The 25,234-nt window shown below is 61.9% G+C and overlaps 3 protein-coding genes across 18 annotated transcripts in view; 2 read left to right on the forward strand and 1 right to left on the reverse strand.

Annotated features, from left to right (window-relative positions):
• Window positions 1-16,425, forward strand: part of DGKZ (diacylglycerol kinase zeta) — a 30,247-nt gene extending 13,822 nt beyond the window's left edge. The window contains exons 2-32 of one of the 15 annotated variants that reach the window (XM_055082315.1): window positions 3,416-4,168; window positions 4,464-4,572; window positions 4,868-4,963; window positions 5,283-5,360; window positions 6,571-6,627; window positions 7,030-7,098; window positions 7,966-8,037; window positions 8,145-8,261; window positions 8,358-8,429; window positions 8,723-8,818; window positions 9,105-9,187; window positions 9,291-9,351; window positions 9,433-9,546; window positions 9,664-9,804; window positions 10,256-10,334; window positions 10,528-10,583; window positions 10,718-10,780; window positions 10,881-10,954; window positions 11,043-11,154; window positions 11,437-11,636; window positions 11,782-11,882; window positions 11,969-12,048; window positions 12,139-12,208; window positions 12,346-12,386; window positions 12,936-13,075; window positions 13,992-14,023; window positions 14,285-14,328; window positions 14,801-14,921; window positions 15,000-15,033; window positions 15,265-15,364; window positions 15,621-16,425. In XM_055082315.1, coding sequence (XP_054938290.1) covers window positions 3,416-4,168; window positions 4,464-4,572; window positions 4,868-4,963; window positions 5,283-5,360; window positions 6,571-6,627; window positions 7,030-7,098; window positions 7,966-8,037; window positions 8,145-8,261; window positions 8,358-8,429; window positions 8,723-8,818; window positions 9,105-9,187; window positions 9,291-9,351; window positions 9,433-9,546; window positions 9,664-9,804; window positions 10,256-10,334; window positions 10,528-10,583; window positions 10,718-10,780; window positions 10,881-10,954; window positions 11,043-11,154; window positions 11,437-11,636; window positions 11,782-11,882; window positions 11,969-12,048; window positions 12,139-12,208; window positions 12,346-12,386; window positions 12,936-13,075; window positions 13,992-14,023; window positions 14,285-14,328; window positions 14,801-14,921; window positions 15,000-15,033; window positions 15,265-15,364; window positions 15,621-15,737 — 3,382 coding nt within the window. In that variant the 3' untranslated portion in view covers window positions 15,738-16,425. The other 14 variants (XM_028483805.2, XM_055082314.1, XM_028483808.2 and 11 more) reach the window with 14 other exon arrangements.
• Window positions 16,426-17,556: 1,131 nt separating this feature from the next.
• On the forward strand, window positions 17,557-19,612 carry MDK (midkine). Of its 2 annotated transcripts, XM_024133277.3 has the most exons (6): window positions 17,557-17,634; window positions 17,923-17,999; window positions 18,149-18,316; window positions 18,432-18,593; window positions 18,948-19,013; window positions 19,282-19,612. In XM_024133277.3, exons 2-6 carry the CDS (start codon window positions 17,924-17,926, stop codon window positions 19,305-19,307), a joined length of 498 nt encoding a protein of 165 aa, XP_023989045.1. In that variant the 5' UTR covers window positions 17,557-17,634; window position 17,923; the 3' UTR covers window positions 19,308-19,612. The 2 variants fall into 2 exon arrangements, with proteins under 2 accessions (XP_023989045.1, XP_023989046.1); XM_024133278.2 differs by lacking the exon at window positions 18,948-19,013.
• A 1,319-nt stretch (window positions 19,613-20,931) lies between these two features.
• CHRM4 (cholinergic receptor muscarinic 4) lies at window positions 20,932-22,368 on the reverse strand. The gene has a single exon (XM_007124995.1). The coding sequence runs from the start codon at window positions 22,366-22,368 to the stop codon at window positions 20,932-20,934; it is 1,437 nt and encodes a 478-aa protein (XP_007125057.1).
• Window positions 22,369-25,234: the final 2,866 nt, after the last annotated feature.

Raw genomic sequence — 25,234 nt, forward strand, 5'->3', positions numbered from 1 at the left:
GGCGTCCTCTGGTGACCTTTTCACGTACCGTGTGGTATGTGGAAGGTGACAGAGCGTGAGGTGACAAGAAGCTGCTGCTCGGAGCTGTGCTGTGGGGAGAAGCTCCACACCCAAAGGCTGGGACAGGCCTGAGACCAGGCTGGGCTTCTGAGCAGACCCAGGAGAAGCCTCAGCAGAGATAGGAAGTCAGGAGTCAGGCCACTGCTGACCAGAGGACAGAGGTTTCTATGGAGACGGGAGGAACAGGAAGCATGGGGCCTGGGGGGAGGGGGTGTTGGGAGCGTAGAGGAGTGGGTGCCTTAGAGGAGAGCTTGTCATAAGGTGTCAGGTCAGCCAGCTGACTGCCTCCTTGGACCAACAAGGAGACTGAGGCCCGTGAGGGAGGGGCTTTGCACATGGCCACATGAGGCCAGGCTGGCCTAGCCTGCCCCGCCCCGCTCGCAGTGACTGCATCGTCAGGCTCCTGAGGAGACCCCGGGACAGTGTGTGGGCTCGAACGCGGTAGAGGAGCACCTGTAAGTCGCCCCCATGTCATGAGGCGGATGTGCGGGCGACCTCGTCCTCCCGGCGCCTCTTGTCGTGGGTCTGGGGCAGCAGGCAGGGTCCAGCCCTCACTGCCACCCAGAGAGCAACTGCCGCACCTCCCCCCCCACCACCCCGCAACCAGTGACTGTGGCCTTTTGTTTTCTGGGTGACACTCGCATCAGGCGGTGTGTTCAGCTGACTAATCTCCTCCGGGCTGGGCAGCTGTCATAGGGCGGCCTGACCAGGCGGGCAGGGAAAGCTGATACCCTGGGGCAGTGCTGGCAGGACGGTGCCCTGGGCAGTGGGCAGCTGGGCCTTTAGGCTCCTCTTCCTGGGTGCAGAGCAGACCCTGCATCAGGCAGCCCTGGGTTCAGGTCCCAGCCCTGCCGCTGACCAGCCGAATGATCTTGGAGCGCGTTACTGCACCTCGTCCGGCCTGTTTCCTCATCTCTGGAATGGAGCCATCGATCCTGCCTGCCTCAGGAGGTGGTGGTATTGAGGATCAAACGAGATGATAAACGAACGCACTTAGCCCAGGGCCTGTCGCATAGTAGGTGATGGGTAAATGGGACCGCTACTGTCCTTATTGTGGCTCCCTTCCCTCTCCCCCATCCCACCTTAGTCCCAGCTCGTGGCCCAGCGGGGAAGACCCTGCTCTCTGCCGCGTCTCTGGGGCGCGGGCTTTGGGGTTCAGGTAGAGGCAAGTTCCAGAAGTGGCTCCGCACAGACTAGTTGTGCACTTTGGGTGAGTTACCGCCGCAGTCTACCATGAGGAATGGGGCATGATACGGTATCTATTCTTTAGGGCGCTGTGTTTATTTATTTATTTAAATTTTATTTATTTATTTATTTATTTATTTTTGGCTGCATCGGGTCTTCGTTGCTGTGCGCAGCTTTCTCTAGTTGCGGCAAGCAGGGGCTACTCTTTGCTGTGGTGCGCGGGCTTCTCATTGCGGTGGCTTCTCTTGTTGCGGAGCACGGGCTCTAGGCGCGCAGGCTTCAGTAGTTGTGGCTCGCGGGCTCTAGAGCTCAGGGTCAGTAGTTGTGGCGCACAGGCTTCGTTGCTCCGTGGTATGTGGGATCTTCCCGGACCGGGGCTCGACCCCGTGTCCCCTGCATTGGCAGGCGGATTTTTAACCACTGTGCCACCAGGGAAGTCCCTGGGGTGCTGTGGTTTATAAAATGGTACACATGTTTGCAGAGGGCTTAGAACCGCGCCTGTTACAGGTGGGCACTCAGTAAACGTAAGCCGTGATGGCATTGACTTTAGGAGGAAGCCAAGATCTCTCCTGCCTTTCTTCCTGTCACCTGCAGAGGCTGGTGGACTGTAAGAGGCAGAGACCCAGAGCTGGGCAGACCCGAGCACTGCTTCTCCAGACATGGGTGCCTCCATGTCAGTACCTCCACAGCCGTCCAGGGCCCTGCCTGACACTGCCTGCCCGGACCCACAGGGCAGTAGCAAATCAAGGGTGTGGGTGGTGGATGGAAGGAGTAGGCGCTGGACATGCAGCCCAGCCCTGATTCCTCAGACCCATCATCTTCCACCTTTTGTCCAGGGCTCCCACCCTCTCTCAGAGGCCCTCAGCTAGCAGAAGTATCCTGTCAGCCCCAGGCAGGTGTCCCACGGCCGTGACTGAGACCTCCCTGTGGCTGCCAGGGCCCAGGAGAGTACTTGATGGCAGGACACAGGTGTCCCTGGGAATTCTGGAGGCGTTGCCCCCCTGAAGCATACCAGGCTTCCTGACCCTCCCGCACTGTTAGGGGGAGGTGAGGGCGCAGGTGCTCCCAGCCGCCTGCGCAGAAGGGGCGGCGGGGGGTAGGTGAGCTGGCAAAGGAAGCGGAGCCTGTGTTCAGACCAGGTCAAGGGAGGATGGCTTGAGCAAGGGTGGCCCCCAAGGCTCCTGCAGGAGGGAGCTCTGGGTAGCTTAGTGTCTGGAATTCTCAGCGTTTGGGCTTCGAGCATTGGCCCCCAGATCAAGGTGCAGTTCATGGGCTTCCTCAGCAGCAGAGCTGGAAGGGTTTTCCGACATCATCCAGCACTTTCACACATGGAATGTCCATACTGTGCCTCTTCAGAAAGGTAAAACCAGGAAAGTTCTTACTCAGCCCCTCAGGGCAAGAGCACACATGCACCCAGAGCCCAGAGGCACTCTCTTGGCTCTTGTGGCTTCCCACACAAAGTCCCCCTGGTGGCTTCTCTCCCTGTGCAGCTGCCTCTCCAGTTTTCGGTGGGCCTTAGTTCCCCAGGGCCTTCAATCCCCAAGGCAGACGTCAGATCCTCTCCATTTCTAGTGCCACTGTCAGCCTGACCGCAAGTCAGGGGGTCGTATCAGGACTGAATTTCTCTTCAGAGAGCCTCATTTTCTTACCATGGCTTAGTTTGTGCCATGTTCCAGGAGGGGACACCTAAGCCTAACCTGCCCTGTGTTGGTGGCAAAACAAAGGCCTAAGGAGAGGAAAAGCCTTGCCCTCAGCCCTTCAGTCTGTCTAGGTCGGCTCCAGGCTTCCACCTTCCTTTTTCTTTTCTTTTCCATCAGCTTCAGGCAAGGGACTTGAAGTCCTTTAGGCTAGAGCTTGGTGGATCATGGTGCCTGGACAGGGGAACCAGATGGGTAGCTGGCAGCCCCTCCTACCCAGTACTCCTGGGGCCACACAGGGACGGAACTGGGAAGAGCACTAGTGCGTCCAACAGTGATGAGTGCAGGCTCCCTGCTGGATCCTCTGGCACCCTCAGGCACCCGTTTACGGAGCTCAGAGGCCACAGACGCCGCCCCCATGCCTCCCAAGTGTCCCTTCTCTGCTCAAAGGGCAGAGGCTGTGATGGGCTCCCGGGCACAGGATGCGCCGTGGCCTGGCCCAGCTCCTCACGCTCCCGGTCTCTACCCAACAGCCACCCGCCTACCCCCGCCATGGAGACCTTCTTTAGGAGACACTTCCAGCGGAAGGCACCAGGCCCTGCAGAGGGGCAGAGGCGGCCCGGCGGCGTGGGGCTGCCCACGGGCAAGGCCCGGCGCCGCTCGCCTGCAGGGCAGGCCTCCTCCTTGCTGGTCCAGCGGCGCCGCTCCAGCGCACAGCTCCAGGGCTGCCTCCTGGGCTGCGGGGTGGGGGCCCGGCGCTCCAGCCGCCGGCGCTCCAGCACCGCGCCCCCCGCCTGCAACCCCCGCTTCACCGTGGATGAGGTGCCCGCCCTGCAGCCTGCCGCTGTTGGGGCCCCACGTCTGGGCGCACCCCTGCTGTTGGCCGGGCTCTTGGGCATGGATGAGGAGGGGGGGATCCAGGAGGAGGATGTGACAGTTGCATCATTGATGGCCACCCAGCCAGGCACCAAGAGACCGGGGCCATCCCCACATCGGGGAGCCCTGCCCCTGCTACCCATTCCCCGCTGGCGCCGGCGCCGGGCCTCCTCCCACCTGCTGCCCGCTGACGTGGTGAAAGACCGCGCCCTCTGGGGCCTGCACGGTTACTACCGGCCCCTCAGCCAGCAGCGGCCCTCAGGCCAGCACCTCAGCCTGGGGGGCCGAAGAGCCTCGGGCACTGCAGCTGGCCCCGGGATGCCTGCCTGCATGCGCCCGCTGTCCCGCAGACGCCAGGTAGCCCTGCGGCGCAAGTCAGCCGGACCCCAGACCTGGAGTGCCCTGCTCGCGTAGGTATAGCTGCAGCCAGCAGGGCGAGTGGCCTCCGGGGGCTGGCTTGAGGGCCCCTGGCTCGGGAAGAGCTCGGAGCCATGCTCGGAAGGCAGCAGGACCCTGAGGAGGGCTCAGTCTCCTCGAGGATCCTCTCAGAGTCTTGGGCTGCCTTAGGGCATCCTCTGCCCTCCCTGTCACCCTCCCTGTCTTGACCCGGTGTTGAGGTCACGGTGAGGGCAAAGATCCCAGGTGAGGGGAAGGAAGCCGAGTCGCCGAGTGCTCAGCTAGCCTCAGCTATCTCCTTTTCTGTAGGAAAGCCATCACCAAGTCAGGCCTCCAGCACCTGGCACCCCCTCCTCCTGCTCCCGGGGCCCCGCGCAGTGAGCCTGAGCACCAGATCCGGAGCACTGTGGACTGGAGCGTGAGTGGCCGGGAGCTGCAAGGGGCAAATGAGGACCAGTCCCTGCCGGGCTCAGGGCCACGGGAGCAGTCGGGTTGGGGGTACTGTGGGCAGCTGCGAGAAGAGCCTGTGGGCCTGTGGGGTCAGGGCAGACCTGGCGTGGCCACGTTTGAGCCAAGCCTTAAAGCCAAGGGACAGTGGGGAAAACAGGATGGAGCAAAGTAGATTGTGGCAGCTGGAGCAGGTTTGTATTGGGAGAGGGAGGGTTGGTCGGGCAGGGCAGGGGTGCACTAAGCGTGCTCATCCTGTGGTCTAGGAGTCAGCGACGTATGGGGAACACATCTGGTTTGAGACCAACGTGTCCGGGGACTTCTGCTATGTTGGAGAGCAGTACTGTGTAGCCAAGATGCTGGTGAGTGAGCTCTGTGCGGCACACTGCCCCCTGGTGGTGGAGCCAGGTCTAGAAGCCCGTAGGCCGACTCCTGCGGGCCTGACAGGCTGCTGCCCTTCCAGGGGAAGGTGGAAACAAGGCTCTCACCTAAGCACCACTGCGGTGGGCTACCCGAGGATGGTGAGAGGAATGGGGCTGTGTCCTGATGCCAGGGCTGGGGCTTCCCGGTGCAAACCATGGGCAGCTGTGCTGGGGCAGGTGAGAGGAGTTCTCTGCCTGCCCTGGGGCAGCAGCCTGGATGGAGTTACCTGGTGCCTCAGGGGCCCTCTCTTTCCTGCAGCAGAAATCAGTGTCCCGGAGAAAGTGTGCAGCTTGCAAGATTGTGGTGCACACCCCCTGCATTGAACAGCTAGAGAAGGTGAGTGTGGTTGCTCAGGCTCTCCGGCCCCTCCCCTTTGGGTGCTAAAGCCCTCCCAGTGCACACACATGTGTATCTGTACACGCATTTTCACGTTACACAAACATCACCTGCCGGGGGTACCCCAGTGTGCGTAGTGGTGAAGAGCCAAGGACTCTGGAGCTGAAATGCCTGCATTTGCATCCTGGCTCTCCCCCTTTATTTGTTACTGTGACCCCACTGCCCAGAACAAGCCTGGCACAGAGTGGGGCTTGTAGACTATTACTCAACCAGATGAAGTAATGAATGATGACCAAGACACCATTTTGTCAGTTCCCAAACTAACACTTAGAAGGGGCCATGCCCTGCTGAAGCTGTGAAACTCAGCTGTGTCAGGGCCAGTCCTGTGTGGCCCTGAAGCCTGGCTCTGTCCCCTCCACGCTGCCACTGTAAAGACCTTTCCCCAAGGACCACTGTCCACGGTGTGTCTGCAGCTGGGGGCATGTCTGGGCCGTGTGCTTCCAGGGAGGGAGGTAGAAGGAATGCTGGGCGGGTGGGTCCAGGCAGAGGGTGGGAGAGCTGCCATGGCCCATCAGGGCTCCCCAGGCAGCAGAAAGGCAGACCAGCATAAGAGAAATCCCGTAGGACTAGGAATGGCATGAACAAGGCTAACGTGGACTGCTTCCCCTACCCCCCAACTCGTAGTGTGAGGTTTCCCTACAATTCTGCTAAGGCTGAAGCAGGGACAGTTAGGAAAAGAGAAACCAGTGTAGCCCCAGGCACTATAGACCCATCACACCACCCCCTAAGGTGAAAATCAAACCAGGATTTCACAAATGAGCTAACAATCTCCAGGGACCAGTCAGAAAGCAAGGACTGGGTTGCCTGCATGTGCCTGAGTTGGGAGTGCTGGAGGGTGAGGAAAGGTATAGGAGGGGTAAGCCTTGGTGCTGTTTTAGTGGGGGAGATGGATACAGAGCTTGCTGTCTCCCTCATCCCAGAACACTGGGCAGAGGAAGGAAAGACTCCTTCTGGCTAGTGGAGAGGAGCGGGGATACAGGAGGGCTTCTGAGAAGAGGTGTCTCACGTTCTCAGGGCTCCCAGGATGATTGGGGGCTATCCCTACCTTGCAAGGATGCCTCTGAGTGACACTTTCCTGAAGGGGGTGGCCATATGCCTGACCCCACGAAGGGAGGTTCTGATGTTTTGGTGATCATTTCATGTTTCACAGATAAATTTCCGCTGTAAGCCATCCTTCCGTGAATCAGGCTCCAGGAACGTCCGTGAGGTAAGCGCCCAGGGTAGTTAGGGCCCCAGGTTTCCTGAGTGGACCTCTCTGCAGTGTCTTCAGAGTGTCACCAGGGGCTCAGCTCCTTCTAGGCGGCTCTGGGCCCCAGGGAGGTACAGGGCTGAGGCTCTGAGGGTCTCAAAGGAGAAGGCCCGGCTGGCCCTGCCTGCAGAAGGGGTAGGCACTGCCTCCCTCTGGTGCCTCCCAGTTCTCTCTGTACTTCCTCTGAGCCCCGACCTCCGGGCCACGGGGAGAAGTCTTCAGCCCCTTCTCACCTACACACAGGACTGCAGAGAGCGTCCTGCAGCCCCTGCCCCTCACTGTTGATATAGTGAGGGGCACAGGCCACGTTCAAAGCTTCCACCCCTCACTTACTCCGGTGACGCTTCTCTCCTCCGCCAGCCAACCTTTGTGCGGCACCACTGGGTACACAGGCGGCGCCAGGATGGCAAGTGTCGGCACTGCGGGAAGGTGAGGCCCTGCCCGAGGAAGTTGGCCAGCCTGCTGCCCGCTGGCCCCAGGCCCTACGGCCCCTGAGCCTCGCGTGGCCCGTCCATCACTGACCGTGGTCTCAGGGCTCACTCTCAGCCTGGCTGCAGTGCCCAGTCAGTTCCAGAACAGCCAGGTCCCTGGGCAGAGCAGGAGAGCAGGGAGGAAAGCCTTCTAGAGCAGTGTCTCTGGGCTGCTCTGAAGTCGTGAGTGAGCCCTTTGAGAAGCATATAGACTTCTTCACTCATTAACTCAGCAGATGCATGTTTAGGGCCTGCTGGGTGGCAAGCACCGAGCTGGGTAGCGGGTCCCTGTCCTCCTGGAGGAGGATGTGGCTCCCAGACAGGCTGCAGGGGGCTTCCTGAGCACAGTCCACAGTGGTTGTGGTTTCGTTGACTTATTTCTTGTCTGCTTCTTGTCTGCTCCCTCAGTAAGTTCAGGCTCTGAGAGGTCCCTCTTTGCTCCGTCCACTCAGTATCCAGCAGTGTGGGGCACACAGCAGGCCCGCGAGGAACGTGTGTGGAGTGAACAGGAATGAATGTGATCGGTACTATAAAGAACTTTCAGAGTGCACTGGCGGCCCTGGCGGGCCTGGGTCAGGAAGGAGGGATTGGAATCAGGCAGGAGTTAGCTGTGGACCCTTTTCCAGCAGGTCACGCAATTAACTAAAGAGAGTTGTGGGCACCTGGCTCAGCCTCCCTCCCTACCCTAGGGACTCATTATACAGTTCTTTTATTTTTAAAAAATGTGCTCCATTGCCCTGGGTGGAGAAAGGTTGGCACCAGAAAGGGGCTGGGTCTGCTGCTCCAGGCCGGGTCCCGGGTGCCCTCATCACCCTGTGCGCCCTAGGGCTTCCAGCAGAAGTTCGCCTTCCACAGCAAGGAGATCGTGGCCATCAGCTGCTCCTGGTGCAAGCAGGCAGTGAGTGCTGCTCGCCCTACCGGCAGGCTGTCCCCCGGGCTGCACTGGGTTGGGGGTCCCAGGTCTCAGCTGGGTCCGGCTCAGCCACGCCAACCAACCCTCTCTAGTACCACAGCAAGGTGTCCTGCTTCCTGCTGCAGCAGATCGAGGAGCCGTGCTCCCTGGGGGTCCACGCCGCCGTGGTCATCCCGCCCACCTGGATCCTCCGTGCCCGCAGGCCCCAGGCGAGTCCTGCCCGCACCCTGACCCCCGCAGACGCCTAGGGTCTGCCAGCCACCCGGCCCCCCCACCTTGTCACCAACATCCTGCTTCCCTTGCAGAATACCCTCAAGGCAAGCAAGAAGAAGAAGAGGGCATCCTTCAAGAGGAAATCTAGCAAGAAAGGGCCTGAGGTTAGACCTGGGACCAGGTGGGCAGCTGGAGGGCAACGGGAGAGAGGGGCCTGTTTTGGGGGATGCTGAGCCCCCCGGGCTGATGCTGCCGGTTCGGCCATCAGCGGGTCAGTTTGGGCTCTGCGGCCCTGAGGAGGGTGAGAGGTCAGATCCGAGGTGCCTCTCTATGGCCAGGCCCACTGTGAGCTGTGACCCGGTGTGATCCTCAAGGGGGCACCCAGGGGCACTGCTGAGAACGGGGGCGGGGTCTGCCAGGACAGGAAAGAGCCTTATGGGCTCTCTGTGTCTCCAAGGAGGGCCGCTGGAGACCCTTCATCATCAGGCCCACCCCGTCCCCCCTCATGAAGCCCCTGCTGGTGTTCGTGAACCCCAAGAGTGGGGGCAACCAGGTACCCACAGCCTGCCCTCTCCACTGAGCGCCTTGGGGGAGGGATGGGGTCAGGCTCACACCCCTCCCCACAGCAGCTGTTCCCAGGTTCTGTTGCAGCTTCTGCCCCATTCCTCTTTCCCAGGGACGCTGAGAAAATCCAATTCTGTCTCCACCCTTCGCCCCTGCCTGGGCCTTGTTCCCACAGTTCCCACCCTTCTCCCCACGCTTCTCTCCACCTCAGCCCTGACTGCCTCCCCCCCACACCCCCCGCCGCCCCATCCCTGTCGGCTCCTGGTCTCCCACAGGGCGCCAAGATCATCCAGTCCTTCCTCTGGTATCTCAATCCCCGGCAAGTCTTTGACCTGAGCCAGGGAGGGCCCAAGGAGGCGTAAGTACTTGCCAGGGCTCTTGTGGGGATGGTGGCGGGGGCTCGCCTGGCGCTCGGGGTGCAGCACTCGGACCCTGAGCCCGTTCCTGTCTCCTGACCCCAGGCTGGAGATGTACCGCCGGGTGCACAACCTGCGGATCCTGGCCTGCGGGGGTGATGGCACGGTGAGTGCTCCTGCCCCGCCCGGCCTGGCCCGGCCCTGGCCTCGCGCTCTGACCTGGCCTCTCGTGCTCTGCCCGCTGCAGGTTGGCTGGATCCTCTCCACCCTGGACCAGCTGCGCTTAAAACCACCGCCGCCCGTCGCCATCCTGCCCCTGGGCACCGGCAACGACTTGGCCCGCACCCTCAACTGGGGTGGGGTGAGCGCCCACAGGGCAGGGAGGTGGGGAGGGCGGGGCAGCGGGGAAGGCCGGGGAAGGCCGGGGCAGCGGGGAAGGCCCAGACCCCGGAGGGGCTCAGTTCCTGCCTCCCCCCAGGGCTACACCGATGAGCCTGTGTCCAAGATCCTCTCCCACGTAGAGGAGGGCAACGTGGTGCAGCTGGACCGCTGGGACCTCCGTGCTGAGCCCAACCCCGAGGCGGGGCCTGAGGAGCGAGATGAGGGGGCCACCGACCGGGTGGGTCGGCCGGGGCTGGGCCGGGGGTGTCTGGGATCCTGGGACCCGGGATGACTCTTGGTGTCTCCAGACCTCGGCCTCTTCACGGGAAGAGGGAGTAACGGTACTCACCTCATGAGGTAGCTGTCACTCAGCCACTCAGCACATATTTACTGAGAACCTGCTACTGCCAGGCACCGTCTGTTCTCAGCAGCGAGCAAAACCAAGTCCCGGCTTTCGTGGGGCTCCTGCAGAACACGGCCCGTCAGGCGGAAGGGCTGTGGGAAGAGAGGGCCGGCAGGGCACGGGGTGCCCTTGTGCACGGGGCACTTAGCCCGGGAGCTCAGACGGCAGGGCCGAGGCCGGTGGGCTGGGGACAGAGCTGTCTGGTGGACGTGACTGTGTGGGAAAGGCCTGAAAATGCGGGGGCTGAGCCGGCCAGCCCTCATGCCCATCCCTGGCCTTTTTCCAGCTGCCGCTGGATGTCTTCAACAACTACTTCAGCCTGGGCTTTGATGCCCACGTCACCCTGGAGTTTCACGAGTCTCGAGGTTGGCAAACTTTTGCTGAGGAGGCCTGGGGAGGCTGGGGAGGGAGGGATACAGGAGGGGGCCCCCGAGAGGACCAGACCTTGCCCTTCCCAGTAAAAGGCATTCGTTCTCAACCCTCCCTCTTGACCCCAGCCTGGGAAGCCCCAGCAGGCTCAGAACAACTGACTGTCCCCTATTTCTTGTCACCACCCAGAGGCCAACCCAGAGAAATTCAACAGCCGCTTTCGGAATAAGATGTTTTACGCCGGGGTGAGTCTGGGGTCTGCCAGCTACGCCCCGCCATTCCCATGCCCACCTGTGTCTACCAGGCCGCAGGACCCCTGCGTGGCAGCGGTGAAGGAAATTACCTGTCACCAGATGGTGATGCCCTCTCTCTCCCACAGACAGCCTTCTCCGACTTCCTGATGGGCAGCTCCAAGGACTTGGCCAAGCACATCCGCGTGGTGGTGAGTGGGCCATGCTGGCAGGCAGGGTGGGCGGGCCCAGCGGGAGGGAGACCACCTGGGTACGTATACCCTCTACACCCTCCGCCGTTCCCGCCTCCAGTGTGACGGGACTGACCTGACCCCCAAGATTCAGGACCTGAAACCCCAGTGCATTGTTTTCCTGAACATCCCCAGGTGAGGAGGGAAGGGCTCTGTGTGGGCCCTGCTGCCTCTGTCCTGCACGCCCGTCCTCTGAAGCTCATTGTGGTGCCCTCCCCTCCAGGTACTGTGCGGGCACCATGCCCTGGGGCCACCCTGGGGAGCACCATGACTTCGAGCCCCAGCGGCACGACGATGGCTACCTCGAGGTTATTGGCTTTACCATGACGTCCCTGGTGAGTGGGCCAGCACGGGGCCCGTCTAGAGCCCCGGCCCTGTCCCCACAGTGCCCCGGAGCCTGGCCCCGAGATGGAAGGGGGGGCGGTCACCAAACTTCCTTCATTGGCCAGGACAGGAGAGCTGACCCTCACCTCCTTCTCTGGCTGGGGTCTCAGCCTCCGTCTGCTCTCCACTGTGGGGGGTGGTCATTCTCACTTCGGCCAGAGCATCCCTGGGAAAAGCGGAGCTTGAGGTCCTGCCACCCCCTGGCCCCTGACCTGAGCCTCTCGTGCCCACAGGCAGCACTGCAGGTGGGCGGGCACGGCGAGCGGCTGACACAGTGCCGAGAGGTGCTGCTCACCACGTCCAAGGCCATCCCAGTGCAGGTGGATGGTGAGCCCTGCAAGCTCGCAGCCTCACGCATCCGCATCTCCCTGCGCAACCAGGCCACCATGGTGCAGAAGGCCAAGCGGCGGAGCGCCGCCCCCCTGCACAGCGAGTATGCCCCTCCCCAGCCTCGGTTTCCCCATCTGGAAAGGAGGCTTACAGTCCCCCGGGGCAGCTGGGTGGGGCACGTGGCTCGGCAGGGACTGGCAGCCCAGGCAGAGCCCTCGCCGAGTGCTGTGTGGTCGCCCCGCCCGCAGCCAGCAGCCGGTGCCGGAGCAGCTGCGGATCCAGGTGAGCAGGGTCAGCATGCACGACTACGAGGCCTTGCACTATGACAAGGAGCAGCTCAAAGAGGCCTGTGAGTGGCGAACGAACGGGGCTGGGGGTGCTGAGGGCAGGGCGGTGGGGGGGCAGCCGGCTGCTGACAGCCGCTCTGTCCTCCAGCCGTGCCGTTGGGCACCGTGGTGGTCCCGGGAGACAGCGACCTGGAGCTGTGCCGTGCCCACATCGAGAGGCTCCGGCAGGTGAGGAGCAGGTCTGGGGCCTGCCCGGGCTGCCCCCTCCTGCCCCGGGTTCTGGTTGCCCCCAGCCCCGGCCTCTGCTTCTCTCGACAGGAGCCCGAAGGTGCTGGAGCCAAGTCCCCGATGTGCCAGAAACTCTCCCCCAAGTGGTGCTTCCTGGATGGTGAGTGGCCCCGAAGGGCCAGCTCAGGGTGGTCCCGGGCCGTGTCCTGCCCCCTCCCTGGGGGGGTCCTAGGTGGGGCGGCAGAAGACCTAGGCCTGGACAAGGGCCCCCTCCCTCAGCCACCTCTCTCCCCACAGCCACCACTGCTAGCCGCTTCTACAGAATCGACAGGGCCCAGGTGAGCACTTGCCGTCCTGCTCCGTCTGCCGCCGGCTCCGGGGCCCCAGTGTCCCCTGTCCTGCTAGGCCACCCTCCACAGCTGGGCACAGCCGTCCTTGCGTCCCATAGTGTCCACGGTTGGGCCGTGCACAGGGATGGTGCTGACGGGAGAAGGGAGCCCGTGTGCCCGGACAGGGCTCGCCGGGTTGGGGTGGGGTGGGGGGCGGCCCTCACGGCACAGCTGTCATCCATCCAGACGGGGAAGGAAAGGCACTTCTGGCCAGAGGCCTGGTCACCTGGGCAAACGCTTAGCAGTGGGAAGGGGCTGGCCAGCTGGGGGGCCCGCTGTGCGGAGGTCAGGGGCTGGGCTTGGGTGGCAGGAGAGGAGAGGAGGAGAATGGGGGGAGGGGACAGGGGACTGGCAGGGCCACTGGCCCGCCTGCCTCCTGTCAGTGTCCCTGCTCACAGCAGAGGCTTCTCCAGGTCTGCTGGCCTGGCAGCCCCTTCACCCCCCACCCCAGCCACCCTGCAGGGCCCTGACCCTCGGCCCTGACCTCCCCACCCACAGGAACACCTCAACTACGTGACGGAGATCGCACAGGATGAGATTTATATCCTGGACCCTGAGCTGCTGGGGGCGTCTGCCCAACCCGACCTCCCAACCCCCTCTTCCCCCCTCCCCACCTCGCCCTGCTCACCCAGGCCCCGGTGAGTCCCAGGCCTCAGCCTGTCCCCTGGCTCTAAATCCCACCCGTAAGCCAGCAGCTCCTCAAGCCCTGTCTTCCACCCCAGCCGCTTCCCTGAGCTCCAGACTCACCCACGTCCAGCTGCCTGTGGTCCCCACCGGCCCCGCCCCACTGACCCACAGGCAGCAAACTGCCGGCCCTCCACCGCACCGTGCAGCTCCGCTGCACCATCCGCTCTGCTGCGCGGGCCAAAGACCCGGGCTCCCTCCCTGGCTGCTCCCTGCCCGCGTCTGAGCACACCACGGAGCCCCTGGCCTCCTGCTCCCTCCCCCCAGCCTGGAACCTCCTTCCCCAGCACCCTGCGGTCAATGTGCCCTCCCCCTGTACCTGGTCCCTTCATCCCACACAGCCTGAGCCTGGTGGTCTCTGACCCCACCAGCGCCCTCCCTGCTCCATCACCACAGTCCAGCCCCACTCGCCTCTCGGTTCTTTAAGGCACAAGTTTGCCCACCTCTGGACTTGTCCTTGCCTCCCCGATCTTCACAGAGCTGCCCCTCCATTCATATCTCAGCTTGGGTGTTTCCTCCTCAGAGGAGTCTCCCAGGAGCCCCACCTGAAGTTGCTCAATCACATTACCCTGTCTCCTCTTCTTTGCAGCACTTCCTGCTGTTTCAAAATACCTTATTTATTTGTTTACCTGTTTGTCTCTCTGACTACAATGTAAGCTCCCTGAGAGCAAGTTCTCTACCCGTCGTGTTCACTGCTGTATTGCCGGTGCCCAGAACCGCACTTGACACATAGGAGGCACTCAATAAACTGTTGAAAGGACAGAGGGCGCCCCTGGTTGGGGCTGGGGAGGGCGACAAGCTGGGCCTGTGCTGTAACCTGTAGCCATGTCACCCGTAGCCCTGCCACATCTCATCCTGCTCTGTTTGCAGGTCACTGCCAGGGGATGCTGCACCCCCTACAGGTGAGGCCTCTCCCTGCAGGGCCCCTGCTTCCTCCCTGGTCCTAGGACCGAGGCTCGGTGGGGTGGCGTCAGGTGGGGTGGAGCCCATACGCAGCCTCACGAGAACACAGCTACGTCACAGTCACCGTGCGCCCACAGCCCTTGGCACACCTGCCCCAACAGGCCCCCTTTTCTGCAAATAGTGCCTCAGACGTATGTTCACACACCGACACATGCCTAGGCATCCAGCGCCAGAGAATAACAGGCAGGTGTTCTGTGCAGGTGAAGAGCTGATCGAGGCTGCCAAGAGGAACGATTTCTGTAAGGTACTATGCCAGGCTCCGGCTTCTTCCCCTTGGCAGCCCCCTCAGGCCCTGGGGAGTGGGGCCTCTGGGCTGGGCCAAGAGCTGATCTGTTGAGGTGCAGTCATCTGTCGTCGCCTGGGCCTCTGTGAGGCCTCTGTGTGGTTGTCCCAGTCAGCCCTGCCCCCCATCCCTGTCCAGCCCACAATTGGTGTCCCTGCATAGAGGCTTCCTAGCTCGTTCTGCCTGTCCCTGGTGCTCAGAAAGGATCGAGTCTTAGAGGAACTTCGCAGGCTCCAAGGCTCTGTCGTCAGTGCTCCCGGGGTGTCCAGGGGCACCTGGGGTGAGAGAAGCCCATTGTGTCTCCCCTGTGCTCCAGAAAGACCCCCAGAGGCCCCTAGGGAGCCTGGGGCCTGTGTGAGTTGGGGGCCGTTTCTGTGGCTGGAAGGAGGGTGGCCCTGAGGAGCCCCAGCCCTGCTCTGCCTCCTGCCCCCAGCTCCAGGAGCTGCACCGAGCCGGGGGTGACCTCATGCACCGAGACGAGCGGAGCCGCACGCTCCTGCACCACGCCGTCAGCACCGGCAGCAAGGAAGTGGTCCGCTACCTGCTGGACCACGGTGAGCTGTGCCACTGGGGCCCCTGGGAGGAGGGAGTGGCTGCCAGGCCTCTCTGACCTCCCCCTCCCCCTTCTCCAGCCCCCACAGAGATCCTTGATGCTGTGGAGGAAAAGTGAGTATGTGGGCAGTGCAGGACCCCAGTTACCCTGGAAACTGCCCCGTCTTTAGCCCCTCCCATTTAGTCCTGTCAGAGCCCATAAACCCTTCCTGGCCACATCTGTCATCCTCTGGGCCACCCCCCTTGCCCCAGGACTCTGAACTTCCTGCCCTTTCTGATGGCCTTCGGGAGACAGGAGGGCTCAGAGGACTGGATGGGGTCCACAGCCAGCCCCTGTTCCCCCAGCGGGGAGACCTGTCTGCACCAGGCCGCAGCCCTGGGCCAGCGCACCATCTGCCACTACATCGTGGAGGCCGGGGCCTCTCTCATGAAGACAGACCAGCAGGTGAGCAGACTAGCAAGGCAGGCAGGGACTCCACGCAAACACGAAGCAACCCTTTCCCAAACTCCAGCCCGGGGAGAGGGGAGTCTGGGGGAGGGCCGCCTCTGGGGATTCGAAGCTGTCCTTCAACCAGCACGGTCCAGACCCAGAGAACCTGAGCCAGCAAGAGTTGGCTGCTCCCGAGGGAAGAGCCCCCATCTTCTAAGCCTGCTGGGGCCGACAGGTCCCTGAGGTGATGGCAGCCCCCCGCCTCATCCAGGGCGACACTCCCCGGCAGCGGGCTGAGAGGGCTCAGGACACGGAACTGGCCGAGTACCTGGAGAACCGGCAGCACTACCAGATGATCCAGCGGGAGGACCAGGAGACGGCTGTGTGAGGCCGCAGCAGGAGGGATGGGCCGCCAGAGCACCAGCCCCTCCTCGCCCACCTCACTGCCACATTCCAGTCGGATGGCCACAGAGGGACCCGGGACCCGGGACCCAAGCCCCAGGGAAGGAGCCCTGTGCTGCTCCCTGAGGAGCTGCCCAGACCTAGGGCTGGACTCTGAGGGGCGGGGGGCCGGGTGGGGGGGGTCTCACCCGGCCCCCTGAGGCCACAGCCTAACCCAGAGGCTCACAGGGGACCAGGAAACTGGACCGGGCTGGGCAGACCATTGAGGGGGCTGGGGGGGCCCCTCACCTTCCCTGCAGTGGGTGCCCTGGAGTTGAGGGCCTGCAGCCCGGAGGGCAGAGGGCCTTGAGGCCCCGTGAGGGAGCCCCCAGGAAGGCGCTTCCTAAGCCTCCGGGTCCTTTAGGACCCTCACTCTGAGGTTCCTGGGAGCTTGGGCCCCTCTCCTGCCCTGACACCACCCCCCCACCCCCGCCCCCAGGGCTTCTTCCCGGAAACACGGAGCCTGCTGCATCTGCCTGCCCGCTGCCCTGCTTAGCACCTACCCGGTGACCCTTCTCCCAAACCCAGTCATTTCACCTCCGACTGTGTGGCCTGGGGGGCGGGGGGGGGTGGCTTTCACGGTGACATGTTTACAGCTGGGTGTGACTCAGTAAAGTGGATTTTTTTTTCCTTTCCGCTTTTCTTTTTTTGTGGGGGAGGTCTTCCAAAAGCGGTGGGATCTGCTGGGTTATCCTCCGGGTGGGGGACTGGACACCGTCGACCCAGACCCAGACTCATTTCGAGGGATCCTGGTTCCCGTTTCAGGGTGGGGTCCGAGGGGCTGCCCGGGACCTGACCTCTGCCAGGCTGCCGCGCTGGTCGTAGCCGGGGGAGGAGCTGATTTCCTCCTGCTTCCCGCTTCCCGCGGGGTAGATAACAATGAAAGTGAAAGAGGTGGAGCGGGGGCGAGGGCTGGTTTCTTGGGCCCGGTCGCCCTATGGCCTGGGGCAAGCCCCCTCCTCCTGGCCCCAACTGCTTTCGCTGTTTAGGGGATCGGATGAGGTGATCCCCGAGCCTCCAGGCTCAGAAGGGGTGGGCGTTTGCAGCCGCTGCCGGGCCGCGTCTGGAACTTCTCAGACGGCTGCTGTCGGCTCTAAATCTTAACCAAAGCCAGGCCTGCGGGCTCCTCCTTCCCCAGCTCCCCCGCCCCCCGCGCGCCCCGCCAACCTGCGCGTGGAGAAAGGCGCAGCGGCCTCCGCGCCCTTCCGACCCGTGCGCTTTTCTGGGGTCCCCCGTCCGAGCCCCATCCCGACACTGAGCAGAGCATCTCACTGCACACCTGGTGAAGCGACCCGAGGCGGGGGCTGGCACTCCTTCTCCAGCATCCAAGGGGCGCTGAGAGTCGAGCGGACCCTGGGAGGCGGAGCGGGGCCTCGACGGGGTTAATCACTGCACCCGGGGCTCGACGGACAGAGCCGCACACAGGCTCGAACGCGGGCCCCGCGCCGGGACCTGTGACACACCCGGGGCTCCGTGCTCCCTTCTGGTCTCCACCTAAGGCTCCGTGGCCATGAAGGGAAGCTGGCGTCCAGAGGGGAAAGGGGACGGCAAACAGGGGCCTGGGCCGAGGGAGCGCGAGATTGGGGGCTGGGGACAGGGGGTGCCGGGACAGGACGGAGACCCGGGGCTGGGGATGGGGACGCCAGGAGAGCCCGGCGTCTGAGAGCGGAGGGCACCGGCCAGGCGAGGCGAGGCGAGGCGAGGCGAGGCGAGGGTGGGTGGGGGGAGGGGGCGGGGGCCCATGTGACCGGCTCAGACTGGTTCTGGAGACAAAAGGGGCCGCGGCGGCCGGAGCGGGACGGGCCCGGCGCGGGAGGGAGCGAAGCAGCGCGGGCAGCGAGCGAGTGAGCGTGCGGGGCCCCGGAGGGCGCGCGGCGGCTTCGGCCCCTCGGCCGCTGCCGATCTGGGGGCTGGAGGCGGGGTGGGGGTCTGAGCTGCGTCCCGGGCTCCAGGAGGCCCCTGGGGAGACTCCTCCCGCTGTGCGCCCCGGCTGGCGGCGAGGGGCCAGCCCCCCAAGCCCGCCGCCACCGCAGTAGCAGCCCGACCCTTTGGGCCTGGAAACTGGGGAAAAGGGGTGGGAGGTTCACGCCTGCGGCCCCCAGTGGGGACTCTGACCCGTGCTTTACCCCCAGGATGCAGCGCCGAGGTTTCCTCCTCCTCGCCCTCCTCGCCCTGCTGGCCCTCACCTCCGCGGTGGCCAAAAAGAAAGGTGATACGGAGGGTGGGGGGTTTAAGGAGGGCTTGAGCCGGGCAGGTGAGGCCGGCAGCCTCGGTTCCGAGGCCGGGACTCCAGGAAGGGGGTCTCCGAGTGAGTCTCTCCTGGCCCGGGTCCTGAGCTCTGTTCCCCATGCGTTGTAGACAAAGTGAAGAAGGGAGGCCCGGGGAGCGAGTGCGCGGAGTGGATCTGGGGGCCCTGCACCCCCAGCAGCAAGGACTGCGGCGTGGGTTTCCGCGAGGGCACCTGCGGGGCCCAGACGCAACGCATCCGGTGCCGGGTGCCCTGTAACTGGAAGAAGGAGTTTGGAGGTGAGGTGGGGCGCAGGCGGAGGGTAGGCAGGGGGCCCAGCCTCACGGGGACCTGAGCAGACCCGTGGAGGGGGCCACAGGCCACTCAGCTCTGACCCGGGCACTCTCCCGCCAGCCGACTGCAAGTACAAGTTTGAGAGCTGGGGGGCGTGTGATGGGGGCACAGGCACCAAAGCCCGCCAAGGCACCCTGAAGAAGGCGCGGTACAATGCCCAGTGCCAGGAGACTATTCGTGTGACCAAGCCCTGCACCCCCAAGACCAAAGCCAAGGCCAAAGGTTAGCAGAGGGGGCAGGGGTGGGGTCATCACAGGCGGCTGCCCCTACTTGTGAAGGGAGCGGGTAAAGCCTGAAGTTTTGGATCCTGGCCAGTGAATTTTTGACGTGTCTGTACCGGGTTTCCCTGTGGGTAGAGACACCTTAGGTGGGCGGTACTGAGGGCCCCCACAGAGGGTGCTCGGGAGGTTGAAATCCTGGCTCAAGTAAGGACAAAGTCAGCTGTTCTGTTGGAGCCTTTGGCTTGGGATTCAGGGAAATCGTACTGGAACGGCTTGGCTTTGTCATCTCTCCAGCAGGTGGGGGCAGTTTCTATATGGGAAGGACTTCACAGTCCTTACTTCCTCTTTCCCTTAGCTTCATTCCTGACTCACAGCAGCCCTGGAGGCCAACAGGGCAGAGGGGAATCTGCCCACTTCTCAGGTGAGGGGACTGAGGCTGTTGTCCAGGGCTGCTGGGACCAGGACTGAGTCCGGGAACTTGAAGGTTTTCTGATCCCCAAAGTCTAAGCTGGGGGGAGTGAGGAATGTCTAGCATCACAATGGCTGTCCTGTCCCACGGGCTTCCAGGCTAGCTGATAGAGAACCACCAGGGGGCAGAATTTTCTTTTCTCTAATGTCTGTGTTGGGGGGAAGGGGGGTCTCCAGTGGGTCACCCAAACCCTGCTAATGCGGTCTTTCTTGTTTTACAGCCAAGAAAGGGAAGGGAAAGGACTAGCGGCCAGGCCTGGATGCCAAGGAGCCCCTGGCTTTACTCGGAGGCCTGGCCCACGCCCTCCTTCTACCGGCCCAGGATATAACCCACCAGTGCCTTTTGCCTACTCGTTAGCTTTATCAATCATGTCCTGCTTCTTCCCTTTCACTTGCCCACACCCACCCCAAGTGCCCAAAGTGGGGAGGGACAGGGATTCTGGGCAGCTTGAGCCTCGCCCAAAGGGATTTGATTCCCCTGTACCCACTTTTCTTCTTCCCCCAATGATGCCATTACTAAGAAATAAATAAATGTCTTTTTTTTTTTTTCCCCAATAAAAGCTTTCTTTTAATATATAAAAGCCCCTTCCCAGGAAGTTTGCTGTGGTGATTTGTTGGAGGTGGGAGAATGGAGGAAAGAGAGGGCTGGAGGGAACGGTGGCTTTCAGGGGGTTGAAGACTTGGCGGTGAGTGCCCCCCCCCACCCGCCCCAGAGCTCATGGAGAAAAAACGGTTATGAAAATTTCTTCCAGGGCCCCCTACTGGCCCCTGGAAGAGTGCCCCCCATCAAATCCCCTGAGCCTCTCAGTCCTGTTTCTCCAGGGGCCAGGGCTGGGGGAGGGAACCCAGGAGACTCACTAGAACTGATTCCCCCCATCTCAGTTTCCCCCAGGTAAAGGTCTTTTGGTCCAGCCCACTGCCAATCCAGAAGGTTCTATCAGTTGGGAGAGGAGAGATGGGGGTCGCTTGCCTGCCTCACCAGCCCCGCCCCAACTGTGTGTGGGTCCAGTCCACCCCCGTTTTCTCCCTGGTGACCCACCAGGGCGTCCCTCGCGCTGCAGAGGCCAGCCGTGAATACCACTCACCACAGTCCCGCCTTCAGTGTGTGTGACCCGAGCCAAGCCCTCTCCTTGGGGAGGGAGGGCAACTCCTCAGAATGACAGGGGCCACTCAGCTCAGCCTGGGGAGGTAGGTGGCTAAGCCCCAGTTCCTGAGTGAACCCCTGATCTCCCCGCTAGCCCATCCTGAACGTCGCCAGGGTAGTGCTGTAGGGGGTGCTCAGAGCCCCCTCTGCCTGGCCTCCAGCTCACCCACTGACCCGCCCACCCAACCAGAGCCCTGCTGAGTAGCTGCAGCAAGGGGAGACTTCTGCCCCTGGAGAGAGAGATATAGGAGGAGGAGGCTGAGCCTACATGCGGGGTACAGGGGGAAAGAAAGCACCGATTACAGCAGGATGGGGGACCCTTCCCTCCCTGAGCCTCCTTTCCCAAGCATTGGCCCCTTGGCTCCTCCCAGACGGGTGCTGGGCTCTGCTCCCCCGCAGAGGTCCGTTCTTTCAGCCACGCCAGCTGGTCACAGTGGGGCAGGTGCCCACATAGGCCAGTGCGCCCCAGCTCCCTGAGTCAGGACAAGAGCGATGGGTCAGACTGTCCAGTTTGGTCACTTCCTGGGGCTGATCCTCCTCGGCCTGAGCAGAGACCTGGTCTCTGAATCCAGCCAGAGCCTCTTCCTGAGGCTCACGGGGTCTCGGGAACATCAGTTCTCTTCAGCAAACATGAACACTGAGAAGTGCCTCCACATCTCTCCCTGGCAGCAGCTGACACGTGGTCCCCAGCGCACACACCAGCACCTCCAGTGGTACCCCTACCTGCCTACCTGGCAGTGCCGATGTTCCGATACTGGCATAGCAGCAGGTGCCTGAAGGTCTTTTTAAAGGTGGCATTGCAGAGGGCATAGCAGGCCGGGTTGATGGTGCTGTTGACGTAGCAGAGCCAGTAGCCGATGGACCACACGGTGTCAGGGATGCAGCTCTGGCAGAAGGTGTTCACCAGGACCATGACATTGTAGGGCGTCCAGGTGAGGATGAAAGCTAGCAGAATGGCAAAGATGGTCCGAGTCACCTTGCGCTCCCGGGCCGCCATCTGCCGCTTCTTGCGCACCTGGTTGCGGGCGATGCTGGCAAACTTACGGGCCACATTGGCCGCTGGACGCATGCCAGCCGGCGTGGCAGGCACAATCTCAATGGCTGTCACACACTCGTTGCCTGTCTGCTTCGTCACAATCTGGATCTTGGACCATTTGGAGGCCGGATTGAGGGTCCGTGGCTGCAGGGGAGGTGCAGGTGTGGCGGGCGTGGTGGCCTCTGTGGTTGACAGCTCTGTGGGTGGTCGTTCCTTGGTGTTCTGGGTGGCGCTGCCCGAGCTGGACTCATTGGAGGTGTCCTTGTCAGCCACTGGGCGTGGCGGTGGGGGGAGGACCGGCGGAGGGGCCTCCTGTAGCTTCCCGTTGCGCAGCTCCCCCCGAGAAGCTTCTCCTGGGGGCGGTTTCTTGACACTCTGCTTCATCAGGGGGCTCTTGAGGAAGGCCAGGGTCTTGGCCTTCTTCTCCTTAGGGCCTTCGGGCCGGTGCTTGTGAACTCGGCTGCGACTGGCCAGGGAGATGTGGATGTAGAGCACCGTCATGATGACCACAGGCAGGTAGAAGGCAGCGATGGCCGTGCCGAAGGTCACCGCCGGGTTGGACAAAAACTGGATGAAGCACTGGTTGTCTGGCACCGTCCGCTTGCCCACCACAAACTGCCAGAACAAGATGGCAGGTGCCCAGAGCACGAAGGACAGGACCCAGGCAGCGGCAATCATGAGGCCTGCCATCTTGGTGGTACGCCGCGCTGGGTAGGTGAGAGGCTTGGTGACGCAGAAGTACCGGTCAAAGCTGATGATGAGCAGGTTCATGACAGAGGCATTGCTCACCACATAGTCCAGGGCCAGCCACAGGTCACACACCACGGCACCCAGAGGCCAGTAGCCCTTGATGATGTACACGGTGTAGAGGTTCATGGAGAAAGCGCCTATGATGAGATCGGCACATGCCAGGCTGAAGAGGAAGTAGTTGTTGACCGTCTGCAGTTGCCTGTTGACTTTGATGGACAGCATCACCAGGATATTGCCCACGACAGTCACGAGGCTCAGTGAGCCCGTCACTGTGGCAATGAACACCATCTCCACTGTCTCGTAGCGGTTATGGGTTGACGTGACCAGGCGCACAGACTGGTTGCCCAAGCTGCCATTGACCGGTGTGAAGTTCGCCATTTTGGTTAGCAGCAGTGGACGGGCAGTGTCTGGAGGAGGAAGGAGAGAGGAAAGGGGTGAATGGTTGAAGTGGACTAGAGGGGTGAGGTGGGGTGCACTGCGGTCAAGGCGACAGAGGAGCGTCATCATCCTGCAGAACTCCGTCCTTAGAGAACTCTGTCCCATCACTTCCTCCTGTGTTCGGTCATTCATCCTTTATTGAGTGCCTACTCTTGTACAAGCACTGTTGTAGGCGCTGGAGTTATGCTGGGGTTACAGAGTGAAGGAGACACACGCAGCCCCCACTCTCACGGAGCTTACAACCCTATCAGGGGAGACATACAAACACGTGAGTAACAAAAAAATGCTAGAAAGAAAACAAGGGCAGGTGATGGTGAGTGAGTCAGAGGGGTGATCAGCGAAGGCCTCTCCGAGGAGGTGATCTGGATGATGAGGAGGAGGCAGCCACAAGAAGAGCTGCAGAGAGTGGCCTAGTCAAGGGCAATGGCAAGAGCAAAGGCCCTGAGGCATGTGTAAGGCATGGACAGAAGGCCAGTGTGGGTGGAGGGGTGGGGGGAAGAGAGGTCCCAGATATCAGTGTGTGGCTCTGGTCAGAGGTATTCATTCATTTACCCATTTGGTCATTTCTTAACCAAACATTACCGGGGACCTGCCCTCCAATCCCTACAGAAGGCACTAGGGACAAAGGCAAGAGTATGTACTACCAGCTAACATTTATTGTCTACTCAGTGCCAGGCACTTTCTACACTTTTTATAAGTATTCATTCATTTCATCCTCATAACAAACCTACGAAGTAGATACTGTGTTGTTTGGTTTTTGTGGTTTTTTTTTGGTGGGGGGGGCATGTGGCTTGGCACGCAGGATCTTAGTTCCCCAACCAGGGATTGAACCCGAGCCCACTGCAGTGGAAGCACGGAGTCTTAACCACTGGACCGCCAGGAAAGTCCCGGATACTGTTATTTTTTACTAACAGATGAGGAAAGTAAGGCACGGAGATGTTAAATAAACTGCCCGAGGTTCCACAGCTCCTTGATCTCATGTTGCTGTCCCAGAACTAAGGGTTCTGGTAGAGGGAGGCCCAAAAAGCCACAAGAGCCAGTGATCCCACCTTGGGGAAGTCTTCCCAGAGGACCAGAAGAGGTGACATGGAACTAGGAATCCAAGAAGGAGGAGGAGGAAAGTGCCACTGTGGCATCCCCTCCGGGAGCCCTCCCCCGTCCCCAGGGCACGGGGATGCAGTGCAAGGGTAGCTGGGGTCTGTCAGCAGCCAGGGGCTAAGACCTTTGAAGAATCAGAAGCCTAAAGGGCTCATCAGCTGAGGAAAGACACACACGGCTTCCCAGGGGCCAGTGCCCTCCCCAAGGCCTGACAGGGAACCCAAAGGGTGAGCGAGTGTCCCAGAGGAAAGAGAGGGGCTGCAGCAGGGGAGCCTGTGGCCAGCCCCGGAGGGTAACCCTCAGCCCAGCGGTACACACCACGGCGCCCCAGCTGGGGTCCTCCAAGCACGAGGCGAGGCTGAGGCTCCTCCCCAGAGCCTCGTCACGTCTCCTCCCCCTCTTCCTCTCCCCTTCGTGTGAGGGAGGCCCACGCCCAGGGCACTGTGCCAGGGCAGCCGCTCAGCCCAGCCTCCTTCACACCCGCCAACACGCGCACCATTACACACACACACAGGCCCATCACAGCCATGCCAGCCCCGCAGCTCCCTGTCGTATATGCAGTTCTGTGCGTCTGTGTGAGAGAAGCAGAGGAGAGACGGTGGGGTGTGGAGGAAGAAGCATGCGCCCCACAGGCCAGGCTCCACGGCCAGCGGGCTCTTAGCCGTGTGGCCTTGCACAAGGCACCCCACCTTCCTGCTCCTCTCTTTCTCATCTGCAAAACAGAGAGGATGCCTGTCCCAGGGCAGCCTCCCTCCCGGCAGCAGTGAGGGTCAGCAACTCAACTCCATCTCCAGCATTAACGTGCACTGGACACTGGAGCCAGGTGCCAGGGTGACGCCCCCTCTCCAAGCCTGGCTTCAGTCCCCTTAAGCCACCATCACAGATGCAGATGCAGACACTAGACGCAGACACAGACCCAGTCTCCCGGCCTGGTAGCTTCAGTTCTCATGCCCAAATCCTTGGTTCACAGGAGAGGCTCACAGAGGAGTGGTGCCACCCCCAAGGTCGCAGAGGAATCAAGGGCTAAGACCAGATACTGCCCTCTCCTGGGGGGCGGGGGGTCTCTGACAGCCCTTTTCAGTGCTGAGAGACTCCAAAATGGAACCTCAGGCACCACCCTCTGAGGAGGGGCAGGAGGGTAGAGGCACCCAGCGTGGAGAGGCTGTCCTTCCCCGGCACCTGCCCGTAGGCACAGGGTGGGCAGGAGTGACCTGTCAGCCAGCCCCAAGGACACCCTCGTTCTAGCCTCCCAGGGTCAGGACACAGGCCAGTGAGATCCGAATGGGCCTCGAGGTACCAAATGGGAAAAACATAATCGCTCTTGTTGATTGAATGTTAATTATGAGTCAGGAATCCCTCCGAGCTTTTTATACAGATTATCGGGTTTAATTCCTACAGCAGCCTGAAAAGGCAGGTGCCATAAGTATCCTCATTTTACTGAAGTAAGTATCTTCTTACAGATGAGGATAATGTTAATTAACTTGCCTAAAGTTACCCAGTGTGTAAGCAGGGTCGGGGGCAGGATTAGAACCCAGGAGCCACCTTCTTAACTGCAAGGTGCTACTGCCTCTAGAAGTGATTTCCCGCCTCTGCTCTCCCCTCCTCAAAACCACACCACTAGGGGTGGGTCAGGGGAGGCCTGGGTAGGGCCCCTTCTCATTCCCTGCCAGCTCCCACACTTAGCTTTCCCAGAAGAAAAGAGACCTCT

This window comes from Physeter macrocephalus, unplaced genomic scaffold (genome assembly GCF_002837175.3).
Source record: "Physeter macrocephalus isolate SW-GA unplaced genomic scaffold, ASM283717v5 random_74, whole genome shotgun sequence".
Classification (NCBI taxonomy): domain Eukaryota; kingdom Metazoa; phylum Chordata; class Mammalia; order Artiodactyla; family Physeteridae; genus Physeter; species Physeter macrocephalus.

Coding starts and splice junctions, on each gene's coding strand:
- CHRM4 (XM_007124995.1), bottom strand. CDS start 22,368: ATGGCGAACTTCACACCGGTCAATGGCAGCTTGGGCAACCAGTCTGTG.
- MDK (XM_024133277.3), top strand. CDS start 17,924: ATGCAGCGCCGAGGTTTCCTCCTCCTCGCCCTCCTCGCCCTGCTGGCC. Junction 18,000..18,148: donor CGCGGTGGCCAAAAAGAAAG/GTGATACGGAGG, acceptor CATGCGTTGTAG/ACAAAGTGAAGAAGGGAGGC. Junction 18,594..18,947: donor GACCAAAGCCAAGGCCAAAG/GTTAGCAGAGGG, acceptor TCTTTCCCTTAG/CTTCATTCCTGACTCACAGC.